The sequence below is a fragment of the Oncorhynchus gorbuscha genome, linkage group LG05 (genome assembly GCF_021184085.1).
Source record: "Oncorhynchus gorbuscha isolate QuinsamMale2020 ecotype Even-year linkage group LG05, OgorEven_v1.0, whole genome shotgun sequence".
Lineage (NCBI taxonomy): Eukaryota > Metazoa > Chordata > Actinopteri > Salmoniformes > Salmonidae > Oncorhynchus > Oncorhynchus gorbuscha.
In genome coordinates this window covers 38947207-38971585 of record NC_060177.1, presented here as the reverse complement: position 1 = coordinate 38971585, position 24379 = coordinate 38947207, and the positions used below count along the sequence as shown (strand labels likewise).

The 24379-nt window shown below is 43.2% G+C and overlaps 1 protein-coding gene across 1 annotated transcript in view; it reads right to left on the bottom strand.

Annotated features, from left to right (window-relative positions):
• Positions 1-6770: 6770 nt before the first annotated feature.
• LOC124034872 (SH3 and multiple ankyrin repeat domains protein 2-like) overlaps positions 6771-24379 on the bottom strand; it is a 177076-nt gene continuing 159467 nt past the window's right edge. Inside the window, 1 exon segment of the mRNA XM_046348281.1 lies at positions 6771-11357. Within this exon segment, the coding sequence (XP_046204237.1) occupies positions 10814-11357 (544 nt within the window). The 3' untranslated portion in view covers positions 6771-10813.

Genomic DNA, 24379 nt, shown 5'->3' with positions numbered 1-24379 from the left:
GTGACCTTGGAACGGGCCAATCACTGACAGCTTGGACCTTAGCGGAATCCATCTGAATGCCTTCAGCGGAAATAACGGAACCGAGAAAAGTAACGGAGGAGACATGAAAAGAGCACTTCTCAGACTTTACGTAGAGACAATTCTCTAAAGGCGCTGTAGAACACGTCGAACGTGCTGAACATGAATCTCGAGTGACGGAGAAAAAATCAGGATATCGTCAAGATAGACAAAAACAAAGATGTTCAGCATGTCTCTCAGAACATCATTAACTAATGCCTGAAAAACAGCTGGCGCATTGGCGAGACCCAGAACGGCAGAACCCGGTACTCAAAATGCCCTAACGGAGTGTTAAACGCCGTTTTCCACTCGTCCCCCTCTCTGATGCGCACGAGATGGTAAGCGTTACGAAGGTCCAACAGTAAAGCACCTGGCTCCCTGCAGAATCTCGAAGGCTGATGACATAAGGGGGAAGCGGATAACGATTCTTAACCGTTATGTCATTCAGCCCCGATAATCCACGCAGGGGCGCAGAGTACCGTCCTTCTTCTTAACAAAAAAGAACCCCGCCCCGGCCGGAGAGGAAGAAGGCACTATGGTACCGGCGTCAAGAGACACAGACAAATAATCCTCGAGAGCCTTACGTTCGGGAGCCGACAGAGAGTATAGTCTACCCCGAGGAGGAGTGGTCCCCGGAAGGAGATCAATACTACAATCATACGACCGGTGAGGAGGAAGGGAGTTGGCTCGGGACCGACTGAAGACCGTGCGCAGATCATGATATTCCTCCGGCACTCCTGTCAAATCGACAGGTTCCTCCTGAGAAGTAGGGACAGAAGAAACGGGAGGGATGGCAGACATTAAACACTTCACATGACAAGAAACGTTCCAGGATAGGATAGAATTACTAGACCAATTAATAGAAGGATTATGACATACTAGCCAGGGATGACCCAAAACAACAGGTGTAAACGGTGAACGAAAAATCAAAAAAGAAATAGTCTCACTGTGGTTACCAGATACTGTGAGGGTTAAAGGTAGTGTCTCAAATCTGATACTGGGAAGATGACTACCATCTAAGGCGAACATGGGCGTAGGCTTCTCTAACTCTCTGAAAGGAATGTCATGTTTCCGAACCCATGCTTCGTCCATGAAACAACCCTCAGCCCCAGAGTCTATCAAGGCACTACATGTAGCACCCGAACCGGTCCAGCGTAGATGGAGTACAGGATCTTGATGGAGAGACTTGAGTAGTTGCGCTCACCTGTAGCCCTCCGCTTACAGATGAGCTCTGGCTTTTACTGGACATGAATTAACAAAATGTCCAGCAACTCCGCAATAGAGGCACAGGCGGTTGGTGATCCTCCGTTCCTCTCCTTAGTCGAGATGCGAATCCCTCCCAGCTGCATGGGCTCAGACTCTGAGCCAGAGGAGGGAGATGGTTGCGATGCGGAGCAGGGAAACACCGTTGATGCGAGCTCTCTTCCACGAGCCCGGTGACGAAGATCTACCCGTCGTTCTATGCGGATGGCGAGAGCAATCAAAGAGTCCACATCTGAAGGAACCTCCCGGGAGAGAATCTCATCCTTAACCACTGCGTGGAGTCCCTCCAGAAAACGAGCGAGCAGCGCCGGCTCGTTCCACTCACTAGAGGCAGCAAGAGTGCGAAACTCAATAGAATAATCCGTTATGGACCGTTCACCTTGGCATAAGCATGCCAGGGCCCTAGAAGCCTCCCTACCAAAAACTGAACGGTCAAAAACCCGAATCATCTCCTCTTTAAAGTTCTGGAACTTGTTAGAGCAATCAGCCCTTGCCTCCCAGATAGCTGTGCCCCATTCTCGAGCCCGGCCAGTAAGGAGTGAAATGACGTAAGCAACCCGAGCTCTCTCTCTAGAGTATGTGTTGGGTTGGAGAGAGAACACAATCTCACACTGCGTGAGAAAGGAGCGGCACTCAGTGGGCTGCCCGGAGTAGCAAGGTGGGTTATTAACCCTAGGTTCTGGAGGCTCGGCAGGCCAGGAAGTAACAGGTGGCACGAGACGTAGACTCTGGAACTGTCCAGAGAGGTCGGAAACCTGAGCGGCCAGGTTCTCACGGCATGGCGAGCAGCAGACAATTCCTGCTCGTGTCTGCCGAGCATGGCTCCTTGGATCTCGACGGCAGTGTAACGAGCGTCTGAAGTCGCTGGGTCCATTCCTTGGTCGGTTCCTTCTGTCATGCAGGTGAAAGAGGACCCAAAAGCGACTTGGCGAAAACAGAGTCTTTAATCCAGTAAAGTAAATACAAACAAAAACACAACTTTCACTCGAAATGACGAGGACAAACTTCGATCTTGAACAGCAGGTGAACAGCAGGTTGCCTCGGGAAGGCACTTGAACCAGACAGACTCAGACACCTGCTCACCACGCAGCATCTGAGGAAAACACGACACGACAGGGCGATACACAAACACAGCACGGTGAATTCTAGACAAGGAACCGACAGGACAGGAACGGAACACAAAGGAAGAAATAGGGACTCTAATCAGGGGAAAGGATCGGGAACAGGTGTGGGAAGACTAAATGATTGATTAGGGGAATAGGAACAGCTGGGAGCAGGAACGGAACGATAGAGAGAAGAGAGAGCGAGAGAGTGAGAGAGGGAGGGGGAGAGAGAGGGATAGAAAGAGGGAAAGAACCTAATAAGACCAGCAGAGGGAAACGAATAGAATGGGAAGCACAGGGACAAGACAAGATAATAAATGACAAAACATGACAATATCAGAGAAAATACCAAGCCACGAGGTCCGAGACAAGATTCTGTCGTGGCGCAGATCTGGGGAAGGGTACACCAACATTTCTGAAGCATTGAAGGTCCCCAAGAACACAGTGGCCACCATCATTCTTAAATGGAAGAAGTTTGGAACCAGAAAGACTCTTACAAAAGCTGGCCATGCAATTAAACCGAGCATTCGGGGGAGAAGGGCCTTGGTCAGGGAGGTGACCAAGAACCACATGGTCACTCTAACAGAGCTCCAGAGTTCCTCTGTGAAAATAGGAGAACCTTCCAGAAGGACAACCACCACACAGGACTGGCTTCGGCACAAGTCTCTGAATGTCCTTGAGTGGCCCAGTCAGAGCCCAGACTTGAATCAGATCGAACATCTCTGGAAAGAACTGAAAATAGCTGTGCAGAGACGCTCCCCATCCATCTTACATTTACATTACATTTAAGTCATTTAGCAGACGCTCTTATCCAGAGCGACTTACAAATTGGTGCATTCACCTTATGACATCCAGTGGAACAACCACTTTACAATAGTGCATCTAAATATTTTAAGGGGGGAGGGGGTGAGAAGGATTACTTTATCCTATCCTAGGTATTCCTTAAAGAGGTGGGGTTTCAGGTGTCTCCGGAAGGTGGTGATTGACTCCGCTGTCCTGGTGTCGTGAGGGAGTTTGTTCCACCATTGGGGAGCCAGAGCAGCGAACAGTTTTGACTGAGCTGAGCGGGAACTGTACTTCCTCAGTGGTAGGGAGGCGAGCAGGCCAGAGGTGGATGAACGCAGTGCCCTTATTTGGGTGTAGGGCCTGATCAGAGCCTGGAGGTACTGAGGTGCCGTTCCCCTCACAGCTCCGTAGGCAAGCACCATGGTCTTGTAGCGGATGCGAGCTTCAACTGGAAGCCAGTGGAGAGAGCGGAGGAGCGGGGTGACGTGAGAGAACTTGGGAAGGTTGAACACTAGACGGGCTGCGGCGTTCTGGATGAGTTGTAGGGGTTTAATGGCACAGGCAGGGAGCCCAGCCAATAGCGAGTTGCAGTAATCCAGACGGGAGATGACAAGTGCCTGGATTAGGACCTGCGCCGCTTCCTGTGTGAGGCAGGGTCGTACTCTGCGGATGTTGTAGAGCATGAACCTACAGGAACGGGCCACCGCCTTGATATTAGTTGAGAACGACAGTTTGTTGTCCAGGATCACGCCAAGGTTCTTAGCGCTCTGGGAGGAGGACACAATGGAGTTGTCAACCGTGATGGCGAGATCATGGAACGGGCAGTCCTTCCCCGGGAGGAAGAGCAGCTCCGTCTTGCCGAAGTTCAGCTTGAGGTGGTGATCCGTCATCCACACTGATATGTCTGCCAGACATGCAGCGATGCGATTCGCCACCTGGTCATCAGAAGGGGGAAAGAGTTTCAGAGGATCTGTAGAAAATAATGGAATTAACTCCCCAAATACAGGTGTGCCAAGCTTGTAGCGTCATACCCAAGAAAAACCTAGGCTGTAATCGGTGTCAAAGGTGCTTCAACAAAGTATTGAGTAAATGGTTTGAATACTGATATTTCAGTTTTAATTTGTAAGAAAAAAAAAGATTTAAAAAAATGTTTTATTTTGTCACTGTGGGGTATTGTGTGTAGACTGATCTATAAATCTATTTAAACGATATCATAACCGCCATCGATAAAAGACAGTACTGTGCAGCCGTCTTCATCGACCTCGCCAAGGCTTTCGACTCTGTCAATCACCATATTCTTATCGGCAGACTCTACAGCCTCGGTTTTTTGGATGACTGCCTTGCCTGGTTCACCAATTACTTTGCAGACAGAGTTCAGTGTGTCAAATCGGAGGGCATGCTGTCCGGTCCTCTGGCAGTCTCTATGGGGGTGCCACAGGGTTCAATTTTCGGGGCCGACTCTTTTCTCTGTGTATATCAATGATGTTGCTCTTGCTGCGGGCGATTCCCTGATCCACCTCTACGCAGACGACACCATTCTATATACTTTCGGCCCGTCATTGGACACTGTGCTATCTAACCTCCAAACGAGCTTCAATGCCATACAGCACTCCTTCCGTGGCCTCCAACTGCTCTTAAATGCGAGTAAAACCAAATGCATGCTTTTCAACCGATCGCTGCCTGCACCCGCATGCCCGACTAGTATCACCACCCTGGATGGTTCCGACCTTGAATATGTGGACATCTATAAGTACCTAGGTGTCTGGCTAGACTGCAAACTCTCCTTCCAGACCCACATCAAACATCTCCAATCGAAAATCAAATCAAGAGTCGGCTTTCTATTCCGCAACAAAGCCTCCTTCACTCACGCTGCCAAGCTTACCCTAGTTAAACTGACTATCCTACCGATCCTCGACTTCGGCGATGTCATCTACAAAATGGCTTCCAACACTCTACTCAGCAAACTGGATGCAGTCTATCACAGTGCCATCCGTTTTGTCACTAAAGCACCTTATACCACCCACCACTGCGACTTGTATGCTCTAGTCGGCTGGCCCTCACTACATATTCGTCGCCAGACCCACTGGCTCCAGGTCATCTACAAGTCCATGCTAGGTAAAGCTCCGCCTTATCTCAGTTCACTGGTCACGATGGCAACACCCATCCGTAGCACGCGCTCCAGCAGGTGTATCTCACTGATCATCCCTAAAGCCAACACATCATTTGGCCGCCTTTCGTTCCAGTACTCTGCTGCCTGTGACTGGAACGAATTGCAAAAATCGCTGAAGTTGGAGACTTTTATCTCCCTCACCAACTTCAAACATCAGCTATCCGAGCAGCTAACCGATCGCTGCAGCTGTACATAGTCTATAGGAAAATAGCCCACCCATTTTCACCTACCTCATTCCCATACTTTTTTTTATATACTGTTTTTATTTATTTATTTTTCTGCTCTTTTGCACACCAATATCTCTACCTGTACATGACCTGATCATTTATCACTCCAGTGTTAATCTGCAAAACTGTATTATTCGCCTACCTCCTCATGCCTTTTGCACACATTGTATATAGACTGCCCATTTTTTTTCTACTGTGTTATTGACTTGTTAATTGTTTATTCCATGTGTAACTCTGTGTTGTCTGTTCACACTGCTATGCTTTTATCTTGGCCAGGTCGCAGTTGCAAATGAGAACTTGTTCTCAACTAGCCTACCTGGTTAAATAAAGGTGAAATAAAAAAATAAAATAAAAAATCAATTTTAGAATAAGTCTGTACCGTAACAAAATGTGGAAAAAGTAAACGGGTCTGACACACTCTGGACTCCGACATTGCTCTTCCTAATATTTCTATGTTATTTAATTCCATGATTATTTGCTTTATTTTTTATTTGTGTGTGTTGTGTATTGTGAAGATATTACTTCACAGTTGGAGCTCTAAGGAATACAAGCATTTCACCACACCCGCCATAACCTCTGCTAAATATGTGTATGCAACCAATACAATTTGATTGTGATTTAAAGGTGGTGGAATTATTAAGGATGGAAGTCGAGGTCATAATATGGATTACCTACGTATAGACACACCTCCGCCACACCTTAATTCATTCCATCTCCACCCACAATGAATAGCAGGTGTATAGCACCCGGTTCCCATGCTTAAGTTCAAGGTGAGAATACGCAGAGAGAAAAGCACATAAAAAAAGGAATTAAAAAAAGGATATCCAATATCAGTCTACTGGACGTCCAGTTTGCCAACGACTATAGAAAAACAGTGCTAGCTGAGGTGAATTGGTTAACCTCGCTCCACAGCTTGCAATGTCACCACCCGTGCCATCAAATTGTGTAGCGAGAGGGTGTTCACATGTAGTAGTAAGGGCTCGTGAGGAAGGAAGCTATACTGTTGAGCGGCAGCGTGACCCCCATTACAGTGGGGTCATGACTGGGATACCTTGTTGTGGACTCGGGAGGTGCAGCTCTTTTTCATGGTCCTTCGAGACAGATCCAAAGAAGCATAAAAACACAAAAATAGGCACATCAGGAAATGAATTAAATTAATACAACCATAGTGCAATATTATATTTATTTCTTACAGTAACTTTTGGTTGCCATACAAGAAGTATTGAGGATTTTGGGGGAAGGAAGAGTGCAGTTACAAGGAACTTCTCTTTCTTTTTCATTTTTGATAATTCGATAGTCGACTCTACGCATGAGGAATTACAACATAGAGAATATGAACACAAATATACACAAAAGAGACGGAAACGTCTTGGTATTTATGTAGAATGAAAAAAAAGAAGAGAATAGAAAAAAAGAAGAAGAGAAAATAGGAAAAGTATTCAAATAGTTGCCGACGGGTAAGTGAAGGACTGTGTTGTGATGGTAGGGGGGATAGTGAGCCATGCCAGTCCTTATGTAGCATAGCCTTATAGTCACACAGTGATGATTTGTATAGCATCTTAATACTACTACTATTCCACATATAAATTAGCTTAGTGATATGTTTTTTTTTTCTCTCCATGAAATCAACAGTCACAACTAATCTTTTTTTGTACAGTTCAATATATGTTGAGCATAAAAGTGTCATCAGGACAATTTTCAATCCAGTGGACTGTGAGGATATGTATAAATGTAAAGCTTTTCAGTCATTTATACACACATTTTATACAGACTAAGCGATTTGGAATTGTCAAAAATTACAATATTCAAGATAGGCAGGTGATGGCCAGAGGATAGTATATAAAATATATTTTGATTGGACAAATGTCTTCTGTCCACTTTATCTATCAGTGTTCATAATATCAACAGGTGATAATACATAACGATAGTTCATCTTAAAACTGGGAAAAAACCACAACCAAGGATATCCATTCAGTATAAATATTGCTTCTTAGTTTCCTCATAAATCTGATATTAATTTCTATTAATATATATTTATATATAATATAGCTGTTTTCTTCTTCACTTTTTGGCAAACCACACTTCAGAGTTGAATATTTTTCTCCAAATGTCTTTTTATAAAATTCCATAGAATTCTATATAAATCATAAAAAATACTGTGCTTTTTTTTCTATGTCACTTCTTTGATTCTTTTTAAAATAATGAATGGATTATAGCAGTGTTATAACTCCTGCAAGTCGTTCTGTCGGCCTGGTATTCCCTTGTTTCCCCCCATTCCTTTTGTCTTCCCTTCATTACCATACAGTTGCACACAGGGACCGGGAGACAGAAGAAGGAATCTCACCAAGGTAGCTTCTTTTTGTTGTTGTTGCCCTACAGGAGACCCTAAATTGCACACAATCCAAACGATCATGGTTATGTTCATAGAACATCACTGTGAACTGATCGAATCATGGGATATGTCCTCGAATGACCACCAAAATACGGTTCACTTTGTAGTGATATGTTCTAATTTATAGGTCATGGGGATACAGTGGCATACATGGCTTCCACACTTCTCTTTGCAGTCCATTCTGGGGTAGTTCTAATCTAGTTCAGAGGCAGAGAGGCCAGAAATGGGGCACTATGTAGAGAATAATGAGCTATTTGAGGCACTATCCAAACACAAAACAGGGATTGAGTGGAAATAAGAAAATACGTTCTGAGGGTGGATGGCCATAGTCTTTCATAGGACATTCTCTCTGAACCTTTTAGAAATATTATACATCTAATTATTCTGTAGATGTACTCTTTTCTTTAAATCATTCCTTTATACACATTCAAAACAAGAAATATATTCAATTTACTTCAAATCAATGCCACCAAACACTTCCTGGGTACATTGACATAACGGTGTTTCATGAAAAAGGATGGAGACAATTGATTGGCGGTCAGATGGGAGCTTTTGATTGGAAGATAATCTTGTTCTACTTTTCTCAACACATCCCTGGTGTTGAGAAAAGGACTCTGTAACACTTTACTTGAAGCCTGTAGTAATAATACTTTATAACTTCTGATAAGCAAGCCTTCTACCTGCAGGCTTAAGTAAAGTGTTACGGAGGACTCTCCCTCTCATTCTCAAATGAACAGGGACCAAATGCATAATCGAAAGCCTATTGGCTGGATCAAACCATACCCCTCTAATAGCTGCTCAGTTGGTGCTGCTGTGTCACACCTCTTTTCTTCCCTCTAGAAACACCAGGTTGGACTAACACCTCTTCTTGTCAATAAATACATTTTGTGATTCATCGGCAATGCAAACACTGATTATACACAAACTTTGTAAATGTTCCTTTACATTTAAAAAAAAAAAAATCCTCTTCGGTGATAGTGTGAATGTCTGGGCAGCAGATTTGAGTGAATTTATATTATTTATGGTATTCTTGGCCCCTGCAATGCACAGTATAAGTTAGCTGTCTAAAAACAAGCACACAGTCAACACAGATCACAAAGTAACACCCACTTTGCACTCATCCTTTAAATGGTTGTCTTCAAATACTCGCCGAGAATCATTGTCAACAAATTGTTTTTAACCTTCACCTATAACACAACAGCACACACTGGTATTAATATAAAAACAATGTTTGATCTGTGAAAGGAATCACTCAGTGATTAGACATGATTAAAGATGGCTGAATAGAGAGGAGAGAGATCGTGATATTATGGCAGGAAAATTGTTGTTGTGATAGGTGGATTATTTCTGTCATAGGCCTGAAGGGAGGCTGGTTGATTCGGGGGTAGGGAATAAGGGGTCTGGCATTCCACTCCTGTCCGGGTCACTGTCAAGTGTGTGGAAGACGATGAAAACACACATGACGCCAACACTTAGGGCTAGATTATATCAGATCTGCGCCAGCCAACACCAGCGTAGGGTTGTTTTGGCAGTGTCGGAGGTGGAACTGTGTTAGAGCTGTCAAATCCACAAGCGGCTCCTGGCATTATACTTAAAACAGACATTGCCATTGGCTGCACAGAATCGCATTAACATAAATCCCACGCAGCCCTGTTTACAAGTTCGAACACCGGAATGTGAGATGCAGTCTACACCTTGATTAGGTTGATAAGAAATCCTCAATTATTTTGTTTCATGGTTTTCAATTTGAGCGTATTATTGTGTGCTATATGATTTCTATATAGCATACACTTTCTCTTTTTGAACTTCTGACATTAAAATAAATGGGTGAGGCTTCGTGACAATGATCACCGATTTGACAGCTCCAACACAGTTACACCTCCGACACCGCCAAAACATCAGCTATGCGGGTGTCGGCTAGCACTGCTTAACGCTTGATTTGATTGAATCTAGGCCTTACACTCTCACTCATGTCTTTCTAAAACCCCATTTAACAAACCTCCCACAGCGTGCGCACACACACCTCACAAACATGTCTTTGACAAAACGCAAATACACACACCTTGAACAGTGAACAGGGATGTGAAGGGGACAGTGGTGCCTGCTACAGTAGAGCCCCTTCAGCCATGCATTAGAAAAGACTAACACATCATTATGTTTCTCTCAGGAGAAGGCCATCGCCGTGTGTGTGTGTGTGTGTGTGTGTGCTTGTGTTTGCTCGCAGCGAGTGATATGGTTTAGGATTAAGCTAAACATTTCTGCAAAGGTTCTCGTTTCTAATGTTTTTCAAATGTCTCTACAACGTCAGATGCATCCATAAACATAACCCACGGTTTGACTCTAGTGAAGAAATATTCTCTGAAGATACTCTAGCAAAGATAGAAAAGGAGCGCCAACCAGCTCAGCTGGTTTCAAACACCCGCACTGTGGGAGCTTTGAAAAAGTATTGAGTATTCCAAAGCAAATTGGGAGTTGTAGTGTTTAGTATTCCAAACATGTCCAGGTTGGATATCTATCAGTATTTCAAAGTGTTTGAGGGCTACGTTTCAAGAATATTCCAAAGTGTGGTGACAAGAGCATCCCTAAAAGGATACAGGATTTTCCCCACTTTTTCTCCATTCTGGATGATGCAGTTCCTTCAGGGTTCCGACATCCCCTGATACTCGGGAAGCAGAATGGGAATGATCAAACACAAACACGCCACAGAGTCAAGGCAGGAAGGGAGGAGTCAGAGGCCGATTCCTAAATCATCCCAGACAGAAAAGGAGAACAGGTAGGACAGAGAGTGTTTCAGATAAATCCACACCCCCTGGCTTTATCTGTCCTGCAGCATTTTGAGGGCCCTCTCGATGTTCATGCGGTGGCCCACCCGCGTCACCCCCAGGTCAATCAGATCCTCTTTCTGCAGCGAGGGCAGGTGGGCGCCCTCGATCTCGTTGTCCAGGAAGGCGTCTTTATGCTCCGACAAATTCAGACTGTCCAGCCAGTCGGCCACGTCCAGCTTGCTCCACAGCTCCACGGGCTTGGAGGCAAAGGGCTTGCCCGAGGTGGCTACGGCCTGCATTAGGGTCAGTGGCGAGGGGGAGCGCGAGCCACCGCACGAGGACCCTCCACCAAGGCTACCGCCCATGCTGCCGAAGCCACTCGTACTCCCCATGGGTGGGGTGGGCAGGCCGAAGAGGTCGCTGAGGCTGGGCGAGGCAGAGTGGGGTAAAGAGGAGGGGCAGGGGGGCGAGGAGAGGGACGAGGTGTCCGGGGGGCTGCAGAGGTGAGGGGGCAGGCTGGAAGGAGGTGTGCAGGAGGAGGCGGGCAGGCTGAAGGACACGCTGGAGTTCCGTTGGCTTCCTGAGGCTGGAGAGCTGGAGAGGGAGAGAGAGAAAAGAGAGAATGAGAACCTAACATACATATGGCACAGTGATGAACTAAGGTATAGAGTGGCTGTACCAAACTAATCCAGACCATAATGATCAGAAGATGGCAACCAAAGAAGACCATGGCAACCTAGAGAAACTTGGCCAGATAAAAACCTCAAGCAAGAAGCAAACTCCTCCCCCTCCACATGTGACTCACAACCAACCCCCCCACTACAGGATATGTGTGTGTGCGTTCAGACCTGGCTGGTGTAAAACAGATGTCGTGTTTGCTGACCTTGACATGTGGTAAACCTGCTGAGGCTTGGTGTGGAAGTGGGGATCGCTGAGAACTTTCAAAATAAACATGAAGTTCATGAACATAAAGTATCTTACTGCTCTAAGTACTGAATTCTACTGAAATACTTGAAAAAGCCACTAGGGTGCAGTGTTGTCAGTGGATTTTTACCTAAACCATACTTTACTTCACTGGTATTTTAGTCTACTACTTGCCAATTAGGCGGTCCATATTTAGCATTTTTCAAACACCTGAAAAAGTTTGTTCCTGCAATCCAGAGCCATAATCATTATGATACATTTTGTGTAAAAAAAGATGTTATATTTAAGCATACCACTTGAGCTGTCTGAATCCTCCTGACTGGTGGTTATTTTGTAAAATAAACTAAATATGCTTCTTTGCATCTCTGCTAAAATCTGGGTAAAGATTGAAAGGAATGTGAGTCTTATTCAGTATATTTAGTAATTGCTTGCTTTTCTAAAGTCTGTCAACCTTGTCAGCAGGCATAACAGCTAAGACAGACAAGCTAGGTACTCTGACTTGATCGACAGCCTGAAATGGCTTCTTGGTAGCTAGTTACAGTTCATTCGGAAAGTATTCAGACCACTTGACTTTTTCTACATTTTGTTATGTTACAGACTTATTCTAAAATGTATTACATCATTTTTCCCCTCATCAATCTACACACAATACACCATAATGACAAAGCAAAAACAGGTTTTTAGAAGTGTATAAAAAAAAATCCCCTGAAATATCACATTCACATAAGGTATTCAGACCCTTTACTCAGTACTTTGTTGAAGCACCTTTGGCAGCGTTTACAGCCTAGAGTCTTCCTGTGTATGCCGCTACAAGTTTGGCACACCTGTATCTGGGGAGTTTCTCCCATTTTTATCTACAGATGCTCTCAAGCTCTGTCAGGTTGGATGGGGAGTGTCGCTGCACGGCTATTTTCAGGTCTCTCCAGAGATGTTTGATCTGTTTCAAGTCCGGGCTCTGGCTGGGCCACTCAAGGACATTCAGAAATTTATCCCAAAGCCACTCCTGCGTTGTCTTGGCTGTGTGCTTAGGGTTGCTGTCCTGTTGGACGGTGAACCTTCACCCCAGGTCTTGAGTGTCGTGGAGCAGGTTTTCATCAAGGATCTCTCTGTACTTGGCTTCGTTCATCTTTCCCTCGATCCTGACTAGTCTCCCAGTCCCTGATGCGGAAAAACATGATGATGGGTCCATGCTTCACCGTAGGGATAGTGCCAGGTTTCCTCCAGAAGTGACGCTTGGCATTCAGGCCAAAGAGTTCAATCTTGGTTTCATGAGACCAGAGAATCTGGTTTCTCATGGTCTGAGAGTCCTTCAGGTGCCTTTTCGCAAACTCCAAATGGGCTGTCATGTGCCTTTTACTGAGGAGTGGCTTCCTCCTGGCCACTCTAGCAGGCCTGATTGGTGGAGTGCTGCAGAGGTGGTTGTCCTTCTGGAAAGTTCTCCTATTTTCACAGAGGAACTCTGGAGCTCGGTTAGAGTCACCATTTGGTTCTTGGTCACCTCCCTGACAAAGGCCCTTTTCCCCCGATCACTCATTTTGGCCAGGCAGCCAGCTGTAGGAAGAGTCTTTGTGGTTTCAAACTTATTCTTTTTAAGAATGATGGAGGACAGGTTCTTGGGGACCTTCGATGCTGCAGAAATGTTTTGGTACCCGTCCCCCAATCCTGTCTTGGAGCTCTACGGACAGTTCTTTCGACCTTATGGCTTGGTGTTTGCTTTGTCATGCACTGTGGGACATTACATAGACAGGTGTGTGTCTTTTCCAATTATGTCCAATCAATTGAATTTACCACAGGTGGACTCCAATGAAGTTGTAGAAACATCTCAAGGATGATCAATGGAAACCGCATGCACCGGAGCTCATTTTCGAGTTTCATAGCAAAGGGTCTGAATACTTATTAAAAAATTATATACATTTGTAAAAATGTCTAAAAACCTGTTTATGGGGTATTGTGTGTAGAATGATGATTTTGTTTTATTTAATCAATATTAGAATAAGGCAGTAAGGTAACAAAATGTGTAAAAAGTCAAGGGGTCTGAATACTTCCCGAATGCACTGTACACTAGATGACTGTAGGAGGCGCTGTGTTCAAGCCACTGTGACTACATCTTAGCACCATTTAAAAAAATATTTTCGAAGCTATAGAAATGCATTTATTAATGCCTACATTAGTTTTGGCCACATTTATTATATTATGTAAAGTAAAAAATGGAGGAATATAATTACAAAAAAAAATCTTATTTGAGATTGTTAATACAAAGAATAAAACAGTACATCATTAAACATTATTACTCCACCACATATCTACAATATAAAATCTATAATACCACCATACAACAATATTACAATGTACTGTGTGTGTGTGTGTGTAGTGCATCTGCTAGCGTTTGTGTGCGTGTGTCTGTACCTGTGTGTGTGAATCATCACAGTACTCACTGTTCCATCTGTTAATTAAATCTGATTCTACTGCTTGCATCAGTTACCTGATGTGGAATAGAGATCCATTGTAGTCATGGCTCCATGTAGTACTGTGTGCCTCCCATAGTCTGTTCTGGACTTGGTGGCATGTCTTGTGGGGTGTGCAAGGGTATCCAAGCTGTGTGCTAGTAGTTTAATCCGACAGCTCGGTGCATTCAGCTTGCCAACACTTCTTACAAAAACAAGTAGTGATGAAGTCAATCTCTCCTCCACTTTGAGCCATGAGAGACTGACATGCATATTATTAATGATAGCTCTCTGCACACATTTAAGGGTCAGCCGTGCTTCACTGTTCTGAGCCAATTGTTATTTTCCTAAGTCCCTCTTTGTGGCATCTGACCTATAGCAGGGGGGTGTAAAAGGCATACGTTTCCGCAGCAGCAGACTATGATCGATAATGTCAAAAGCTGCACTGAAGTCTAACAAAACAGTAACAATAACTCTGTTTAAGAGAAGAATGCAGATAACCAGGAACACACACACAACAGAGCATGTAGAAAAAAAACTCAAGACTGCACAGAGGTCAGAGGGAAGCTTGCAGCACTAAGTCCACAGAGCATGTCCTAATGTGATTCACTCTCTATCTCGGAATGTGTGTGTGTGTGTGTGTGTGTGTGTGTGTGTGTGTGTGTGTGTGTGTGTGTGTGTGTGTGTGTGTGTGTGTGTGTGTGTGTGTGTGTGTGTGTGTGTGTGTGTGTGTGTGTGTGTGTGTGAGCGTTTAGAGAGTACATCTATGTGCATGCGTTCATACAAACATGCCTTTTGGTAGTTGAACTGTACATAGAACAACAATGCAACATATCGAGGACGAGGCCTATACAGTATTTGAGGTCAGCTCAGCTGGGAATAATCATTATGAAGTGATTATTACTCTCATGTACAGCAGTCCATTCCAGAAGAATACCACTTGACCATCTGGCATCAGCATCACAGTATCCTCGACTCACAAAAAAATATACCTAACACAAACATGCAGTGGGCTTGACAGCACAAGAGGGACAGAAGAGAGAACCTAGATCTGGTTTGCAATCTAATGTCAATCTAATATTTTTTTTTGGAACAGTGTAGTCGTGTGTAGTGTACGTATCAGTCCCCTACAGACCACAGAGATTTGTGCAGCACCAGATTGAGTGATGTGATGGGCAGATGGATGAAGAGGCGGATGAAGTGAGAGCAGGGACACAAAGGGCAAACCCATCACCTCCCCCAAAAACACACACAACTATGCCCCATTCAATTCAGATTAACACCCTCATTCAATTCCCCCTCTAAACTTCCTTCTGTGGTTCCATACTGATCGGGCTCTGAAGGGCTGCAATGCCTGCTAATTCGTTGACGAATATATGTGTAGAAGTAATTTAATATACTGTAATTACACTCCTGGAGTCTGGACAAAACCAGAAGACACAGCAGCCCTTGATGACCAGGTTGGTTGTCCCCTCTTTCCCTCGTACTATATGGATAACCCTGAGGGAAGTTAGGGAGGGGAAGTGAAATGGGCAAGGGCGTTATTTTGGCAAAGTGAAAGCACCAGTCCCCCCCCCCCCCCCTGGACCTGTAGCACTTTGCACCACGGGTAAAACTTACAGCTTGTTTTTTCAGCACCAGCTTTTCCACGTGAAGTCATCGTGATGGAGTAAGGAGAATGGAGTGAAACAGAGGACACATGAAAAGATGAGACAACAACAAAGCACATGGAGAGACACACACACACACACACACACACACACACACACACACACACACACACACACACACACACACACACACACACACACACACACACACACACACACACACACACACACACACACACACACACACACACACACACACACACACACACACACACACAAAGTGAGACAGAAAATGTGACAAAATGCAGGGAACGAACATATGTCCTTCTAAACTGACAACTCACTCCAACGTGATAACCTTCTTGTGAAGATGGGACACTAAAAATTCACTTCACAGATCAGAGGTCAAATCTCGTAATTTCCTCTAATAGTCATAGTCGGGTCTATTTCACATATACTGTGAATGCACTTGAGCAGCTTTGCATAATAAAAGTTGATGCTTCGTTATCTGACACACTGATCCATTTCTAACGGAATAATGTTAGACCTGTGATCGCAATCAATACCATCAGGCTGATGAGGTGGGAGAGGGATGAGGGTATCAATACCCAACTGTGACAGAGCAAAACATATCCTGGACCACACATTGCACACATACACACCAAACATTGTCCAGCAATGGAAGCAGAAATGATACCTTCTGACTTGCTTATCGAGTTTAATGACCAAGCTATCGCTCCAACCTTCCATAGTAGATATAACAGCCCAGAAGCTGAATGGTTTTACTGTATATAAATGAGTCGTCTTTGACTGTGTCATTAGAGATCATACACAACATCATCTGAGCCATTTTCTACAGAGTTAGTACTGGATGCTTCAACTTAGTGCAGTGAATTGAACCATTGTAGATATACTGTACTGTACACACGCATATACACACGAATGCACACACAAAAACAGTCATGAGACTCTTTCTCCATCTCACCACACACCCTCACACATGCACGCATGCCTGCATGCAATCACACACACAATCACCCACTCTGAAATGTTATGCAACCGTGGCCTAGCAAAGGATGTTGCACATGATGTGGATGTGCACACTGTGATGACACTGAACTCTACTGAGGGTTAGCCCCACCCACCCCCCACACTATAATCGGACTGACATCACTCCAGCGGGCCTCAAGGCTGCTCTCATCAACTCGTTGCTAGGCAACCCCATTCGTTCGCTGGCGCACTAATCTGTGAACCTAAAAGACGGGGATAAAGTGAAGGGGAAAATGTAAGAATGCTAAAAAGGAGAAAGAGCTAATCCTTCATGTAGTGGCGTTCATCTGGGCTGATTCTGCTGTGCTGAGTGCTTAAGACGGAGAGACTGTTTCTTATGAACCTGTCTAAGTCAGAGAGGGGGGAGGGGGAGAGACTGAGACAAAAAGAAACAGACAGAGAGAGAAAGCTACAGAGACATAAAGAGAGATGGAAGGCCAGAGACTGAGACAGAGGGACTGATAATATAGGCCACCCTCTCTTTCATATCCATCTGCTCCATGTGCTCAGCTACAGGGCACCTTGCCCCTTCTGCTACCTAATCCCTCACACGCTTCCTCACTTCAAGTGTTCTATATGATCTATCTCCTTCCCTCAGGCTGTACTATACAGTACAGTGCCATCTTTCCCTTTAACCTACACTATGTAATGAATCTGTTTTGCATAAAACAAGTTTTATGGAAAACTCGGTCAATAGCATTGGTCCAACTTATTCAAATTAGCTTGAAATGGATAGAATACGCCAGTCCCATATACCTGACTCTTCCCTCACCTCCAACCTTTCCTTAGCCTTTATCTCTTCTGTGTTTGCAGATATGTGGTGAACCAGCTGTAAGCAATATAGTGGAAGGAAGCTCTGGTCAGTCCATTGGAGGGATAGGCCTAGTTAACAAACAGATCTGCAAACACTGGAGAAGTATTTATATCCTGAAATAAATAGATAATCTCACGAAAATACATTTTAATACAAAGTTAGCAAAAATAGATCAAATATTGCTACCATGGAAAGGACAATACCTGACTGTGGAAAAATCACCCTGATTATCTCTTTAGTCATATCCCAGTTTACCTATTTACTTGTGGCCACCTAATGACTAGTTTTTAAAAATTATATGAGCAAAATATATGACACTTTATTAGGAACAGCATGCCAGACAAAATTAAACAGGCATATTTATATAATGAATATGAACTCGGAGGGCAGAAATTATAAAATATTAGAGCATTTGACCTTTCACTAAAGGCTTCAGTTATACAAAAGCTATACTTAAATCCAAACTGGTTCTCTAGCAGATTAGTAAGAATGGCCTTTTTCCCTTTATTCAGATTACAACCTCTCACTTTCCATTATTTGAAAAATAAATCATCTCCAAAATACTGCTATTTTAAAAACAAGCCATAGAAAGCTGGTTTGAATTTCACTTTAATCCACCAGAAACGACAGAACAAATATTAAAACAAATACTATGGTTAAACTCAAATATACTAATTGATAAAAAAATATAAAATTGAATGAAAAAAGACAACTGTATAATCTAAATTATATCATAATTAGGACTGGTGGAGTTATGTCACACATGCAGTTAGCAAAAATATATGGAAATGTCTGCTCTATCCATAATTACAACCAACTGATTGCAGCATTAACGCAAAAATGGAGGAGGCAAGTGGAAGGGGGAGAAGGTAAGGAACTTGTTTGTCGACCTTGCAATAAAGACCAAAGTTGGTTAAAGAAATTTGTGACAAATAAAAAAGTATACCAGTTTAATTTAATGGTGGGTCCCCTGCGGGACGGTTGAGCTAATATAGGCTAATGTGATTAGCATGAGGTTGTAAGTAACAAGACAATTTCCCAGGACATGGACATATCTGATATTGGCAGAAAGCTTAAATTCTTGTAAATCCAACTGTACTGCCCAATATACAGTAGCTATTACAGTGAAATAATACCATGCTATTGTTTGAGGAGAGTGCACAGTTTTGAAAATGAAAAGTTATTAATAAACAAATGAGGCACATTTGGGCAGTCTTGATACAACATTTTGGACAGAAATGCAATGGATCATTCTAAAAGGTTGCACATACACTGCTGCCATCTAGTGGCCAAAATCTAAATTGCACCTGGGCTGGCATAATACATTATGGTCTTTCTCATGCATTTGAAAGATGGTACAATTTTTTTTTATTCTTCTTGGTATTATCTTTTACCAGATCTAATGTGTTATATTCTCCTACATTGCTTTAACATTTCCACAAACGTCAAAGTGTTTCCTTTCAAATGGTACCAACAATATGCATATCCTTGCTTCAGGGCCTGAGCTACAGGCTACAGTATATATATACATTCAAGGATTTTCTTTATTTTTACTATTTTCTACATTGCCATAAAACACTCCTTCCGAGGCCTCCAACTGCTTTTAAATGCAAGTAAAACTATGTGCATGCTCTTCAACTGATTGCTGCCACACCCTCCCGCTCGACTAGCATCACTACTTGAGACGGTTCTGACTTAGAATATGCGGACAACTACAAATACCTAGGTGTCTGGTTAGACTGTAAACTCTCATTCCAGGCTCACATTAAGCATCTCCAATCCAACATTAAATCTAGAATTGGCTTCCTATTTCACAACAAAGCCTCCTTCACTCATGCTGCCAAACATACCCTCGTAAAACTGACTACCCTACCGATCCTTGACTTCGGCGATGTCATTTACAAAATAGCCTACAACAAACTGGATGTAGTCTATCACAGTGCTATCTGTTTTGTCACCAAAGCCCCATATACTACCCACCACTGCGACCTGTATGCTCTCGTTGTCTGCCTCTCACTACATATTCGTCGCCAAACCCACTGGCTCCATGTCATCTATAAGTCTATGCTTGGTAAAGTCCTACCTTATCTCAGCTCACTGGTCACCATAACAACATCCACCCGTAGCATGCGCTCCAGCAGACCGATAAAATTTTATTTTATTTTATATTTCACTGGTTACCCCCAAAGCCAACACTTCCTTCGGCTGCCTTTCCTTCCAGTTCTCTGTTGCCAGTGACTGGAACGAATTGCAAAAATCACTGAAGCTTGAGTATTTTATCTCCCTCTCTAACTTTAAGCATCAGCTGTCAGCGCAGCTTACCGATCACTGTACCTGTACACAGCCAATCTGTAAATAGCACACCCAACTACCTCATCCCCATTTTGTTACTTATCCTCTTGCTCCATTGCACCCCAGTATCTCGACTTGCACATCATCATGTGCACATCTATCACGCCAGTGTTAATGCTAAATTGCAATTATTTTGCCTCCATGGCCTATTTAGAAACATACTTCCCTACTCATCTACATTTGCACACACTGTACATATATTTTTTCTATTGTGTTATTGATTGTGCATCTGTTTATGTGTAACTATGTGTTGTTTTTATTGCACTGCTTTGCTTTATCTTGGCCAGGTCGCAGTTGTAAATGAGAACTTGTTCTCAACTGGCCTACCTGGTTAAATAAAGGTGAAATAAAAAATAAAAACATTAAATAATAATAGTAAAACTATGAAATAGCACATATGGAATCATGTAGTTACCAAGAAAGTGTTAAACAAATCAAAATATATTTTACATTTTAGATTCTTCAAAGTAGCCACCCTTTGCCTTCTCTCAACCAGCTTCATGAGGAATGCTTTTCCAACAATCTTGAAGGAGTTCCCACATATTGAGAACTTGTTGGCTGCTTTTCCTTCACTCCGTGGTCCAACTTATCCCAAACCATCTCAATTGGGTTGAGGCCGGGTAATTGTGGTGGCCAAGTCATCTGATGCAGCACTCCATCACTTTGCTTGGTCAAATAGCCCTTACACAGCCTGGAGGTGTGTTTTGGATCATTGTCCTGTTGAAAAACAAACGATAGTCCCACTAAGCGCAAACCTTATGCGATGGCGTATGCTGGTTAAGCCTGCCTTGAACTCTAAATAAATCACAGACAGTGCCACCAGCAAAGCACCCCACACCATCACACCTCCTCATTGCTTTATGGTGGGAAATACACATGTGGAGATCATCCGTTCACCTACTCTGCGTCTCACAAAGACACGGCAGTTGGAACCAAAAATCTCAAACTTGGAATTATCAGATTTCCACCGGTCTAATGTCCATTGCTCGTGTTTCTTGGCCCAAGCAATATTCTTGACTGACCTTCATGTCTTAAAGTAATGATGCACTGTCATTTCTCTTTGCTTATTTGAGATGTTCTTGCCATAATATGGACTTGGTCTTTTACCAAATAGGGCTATCTTCTGAAAACCACACCTTGTGTCACAACACAACTGATTGGCTCAAACGCATTAAGAAGGAAAGAAATTCCACAAATGAACTTTTAACAAGGCACACCTGTCAATTGAAATGCATTCCAGGTAACTACCTTATGAAGCTAGTTGAGAGAATGCCAAGAGTGTGCAAAGCTGTCATCAAAGCAACTTTGAAGAATGTAAAATATAAAATATATTTTGATTTGTTTAACACTTTTTTAGTTACTTCATGTGATTCCATACCAGTTATTTCATAGTTTATGTTTTCACTATTATTCTACAATGTAGAAAATAGTACAAATAAAGAAAAACCCTTGAATGAGTAGGTGTGTCCAAACCTTTGACTGGTACTGTATATACACCAAAAAATATATATGGGCGATTGGAAATTATGCAGACAATTACATTGGTAAAAGCCACAGTATATCTGCAATATTAAAGCTGATCTAAAAAAACAAAAAATACAAACACTGGAGAAGTAACTCACTAGGCTGGTGGATCGTCCCCTCCCCCCAACCAGGTAGCTATATAGGCCACTCTCTGCCTTCTGGCTCTAACACATTCCATAGTCAAACACTGAGGACTCATTAATCTATTAGACCCAACAGTTCCCAGAAAGACCTCAAAGCTACATGGAACCCTCTTGTATTATCTGTCAAAATAAAAACCTAACAGACGCCAATATATAAATACAGCTTCTTGAATTGAAATGTATTTTAATGACATTCTCAGAGGTAACAGAAAAATATCTTGTCTCTCTCTCGGCGATTGTGCAGTCAACCTTCAAATGTTCTTGATTATGTGGATACTATTTATCAAAGTGCAGCTGCCTCTACTCTTAAACCTCTGGATGCCGTTTTTCATATAGTGCCCTTCATTTTATCACAGGATTACTCATCACTGTATATTACTCATCACTGTATTCTTTAGCAAAAATTTGTCTGGACCTCTTAAGTCACGTGGACAAGAAAATGATCATCCATACATAGGCAGTGCTCCTAGTGGCCTGGGACTTTAACGCAGGGAAACTTAAATCCGTAATTTGAACAAGCATGTTACATATGCAACCAGAGGGAAAAAACTCTAGACCACCTTTACTCCACACACAGAGACGCATACAAAGCTCTCCCTCGACCTCCATTTGGCAAATCTGACCATATCTCTATCCTCCTGATTCCTGCTTACAAACAAAAACTAAAGCCGGAAGTACCAGTGACTCGCTCAATGCGGAAGTGGTCAGATGATGCAGATGCTAAGCGACAGGACTGTTTTGCTAGCACAGACTGGAATATGTTCTGGGATTCTATTACAGAAACTATTACAGACTACAAAGGGAAGCACAGCCGCGAGCTGCCCAGTAACGCGAGCCTACCAGATGAGCTAAATTATTTCTATGCGTGCTTCGAAGCAAGCAACACTGAAGCATACATGAGAGCACCAGCTGTTCCGGACGACTGTGTGATCACGCTCTCCTTAGCCATTCTAAGTAAGACCTTTACACAGTTTAACATTCACAAGGTCGCAGGGCCAGAAGGATTAGCAAGATGTGTCTCCGAGCATGCTCTGACCAACTGGCAAGTGTCTTCACTGACATTTTCAACCTGTCCTTGACCGAGTCTGCAGACCAGCATAGTCACTGTGCCCAAGAACACCAAGGTAACCTGCACTCACATCTGTAGCCATGAAGTGCTTTGAAAGGCTGATCATGGCTCACATCAACTTCGCCAATTTGTAAGTCGCTCTGGATAAGAGCGTCTGCTAAATGACTTAAATGTAAATGTAAATGTTATCCCAGAAACCCTAGACCCACTCCAATTTGCATACCACCCCAAAGATCCACAGATGATGCAATCTCTATTGTACTCCATACTGCCCTTTCCCGCCTGACAGGCCGCCCCCAGGTGGTAACGGTAGGCAACAACACATCTGCCATGCTGATCCTCAACACTGGGGCTCCTCAGGGGTGCGTGCTCCATCCATCCCTTGTACTGCCTGTTCACCCATGACTGCATGGCCAAGCACGACTCCAACACCATCATTACGTTTGCTGACAACACAACAGTGTTGATGAAATAGGCCTGATAGTTGATGAAATAGGCCTGATCACCAACAACGATGAGACAGCTTATTGGGAGGGGGTCAGAGACCTGGCAGTGTGGTGCCATGATAACAACCTCTCCCTCAACATTAGCAAGACAAAGGATATTTGATTTGACTGGAAATCCCTTTGTGACAGGGGGAAGGGGAACTTGATATGTGCAACAGGAAGGGGCAATTGAATGCAATAAATTAAATTGTGAACACATTTCTAGCATTCAGTTTTCTACCACAAAACAATTGTTTGGGGGGTTAAGTGGGTTAAAATCTTCCTAGAAGTCGGAAAAACATGATGGTGGACAATGCTGATTTATATTATAAATCAGACATATTGAATTCTCTGTGTGGTTTATAATAAAGGGCACTTTATTTAATATAACAAGATTTTAAAATTCAATATTGGTTCAAACGTTCTACTTAAAATATCAAAAGGGACTCAAAAGGCACTCTTTTCATGGAACTACCTTATCTACTATATCTACTGATATGGTTAGCTTTAGCCCAATGCTAGCAAAATAATTTTTGTTGTGCACTGTTATAGATGGTTTCAGCTGCAATACTAGCTAAGTCCTCTGAATTGAGCAATTAACGTTAGCTACAATGTCACACTAGCTATGTGCTAACTACAATGATAGCTATGGCTAACTATAGCCACAATGCTAGCTAAGTCTCTGACATTATCTATATGCTATAGGTGTGCTGTAGGTGTGTATGTTATGTTGGACCTCCATAAAGGGGCACTAGACAAGTTGTCAAATGGGCAGAAATACTGAGTTTGCAATGGTCTTATTGAGGAGGAAGCATAAACATGCTGTGCCATCAGGAGCTCTGGCCATTGCCAATAAGGTTGATGCCGTAGTTGATGTAATGGTGGCAGAAGGCTTAGTATAAAATAAAATACAATTGTATTTGTCACATGTGTTGAATACAACAGGTACAACACCTTATTGTGAAATGCTTACTTAAAAACTCTTAACCTCTTGAAGCTATGGGGGTGCTATTTCATTATTGGATTAAAAAAAAGTGCCCGTTTTAAGCGCAATATTTTGTCACAAAAAGATGCTCGACTATGCATATAATTGACAGCTTTGGAAAGAAAACACTCTGACGTTTCCAAAACTGCAAAGATATTATCTGTGAGTGCCCCAGAACTGATACTACAGGCGAAACCAAGATGAAACTTCAAACAG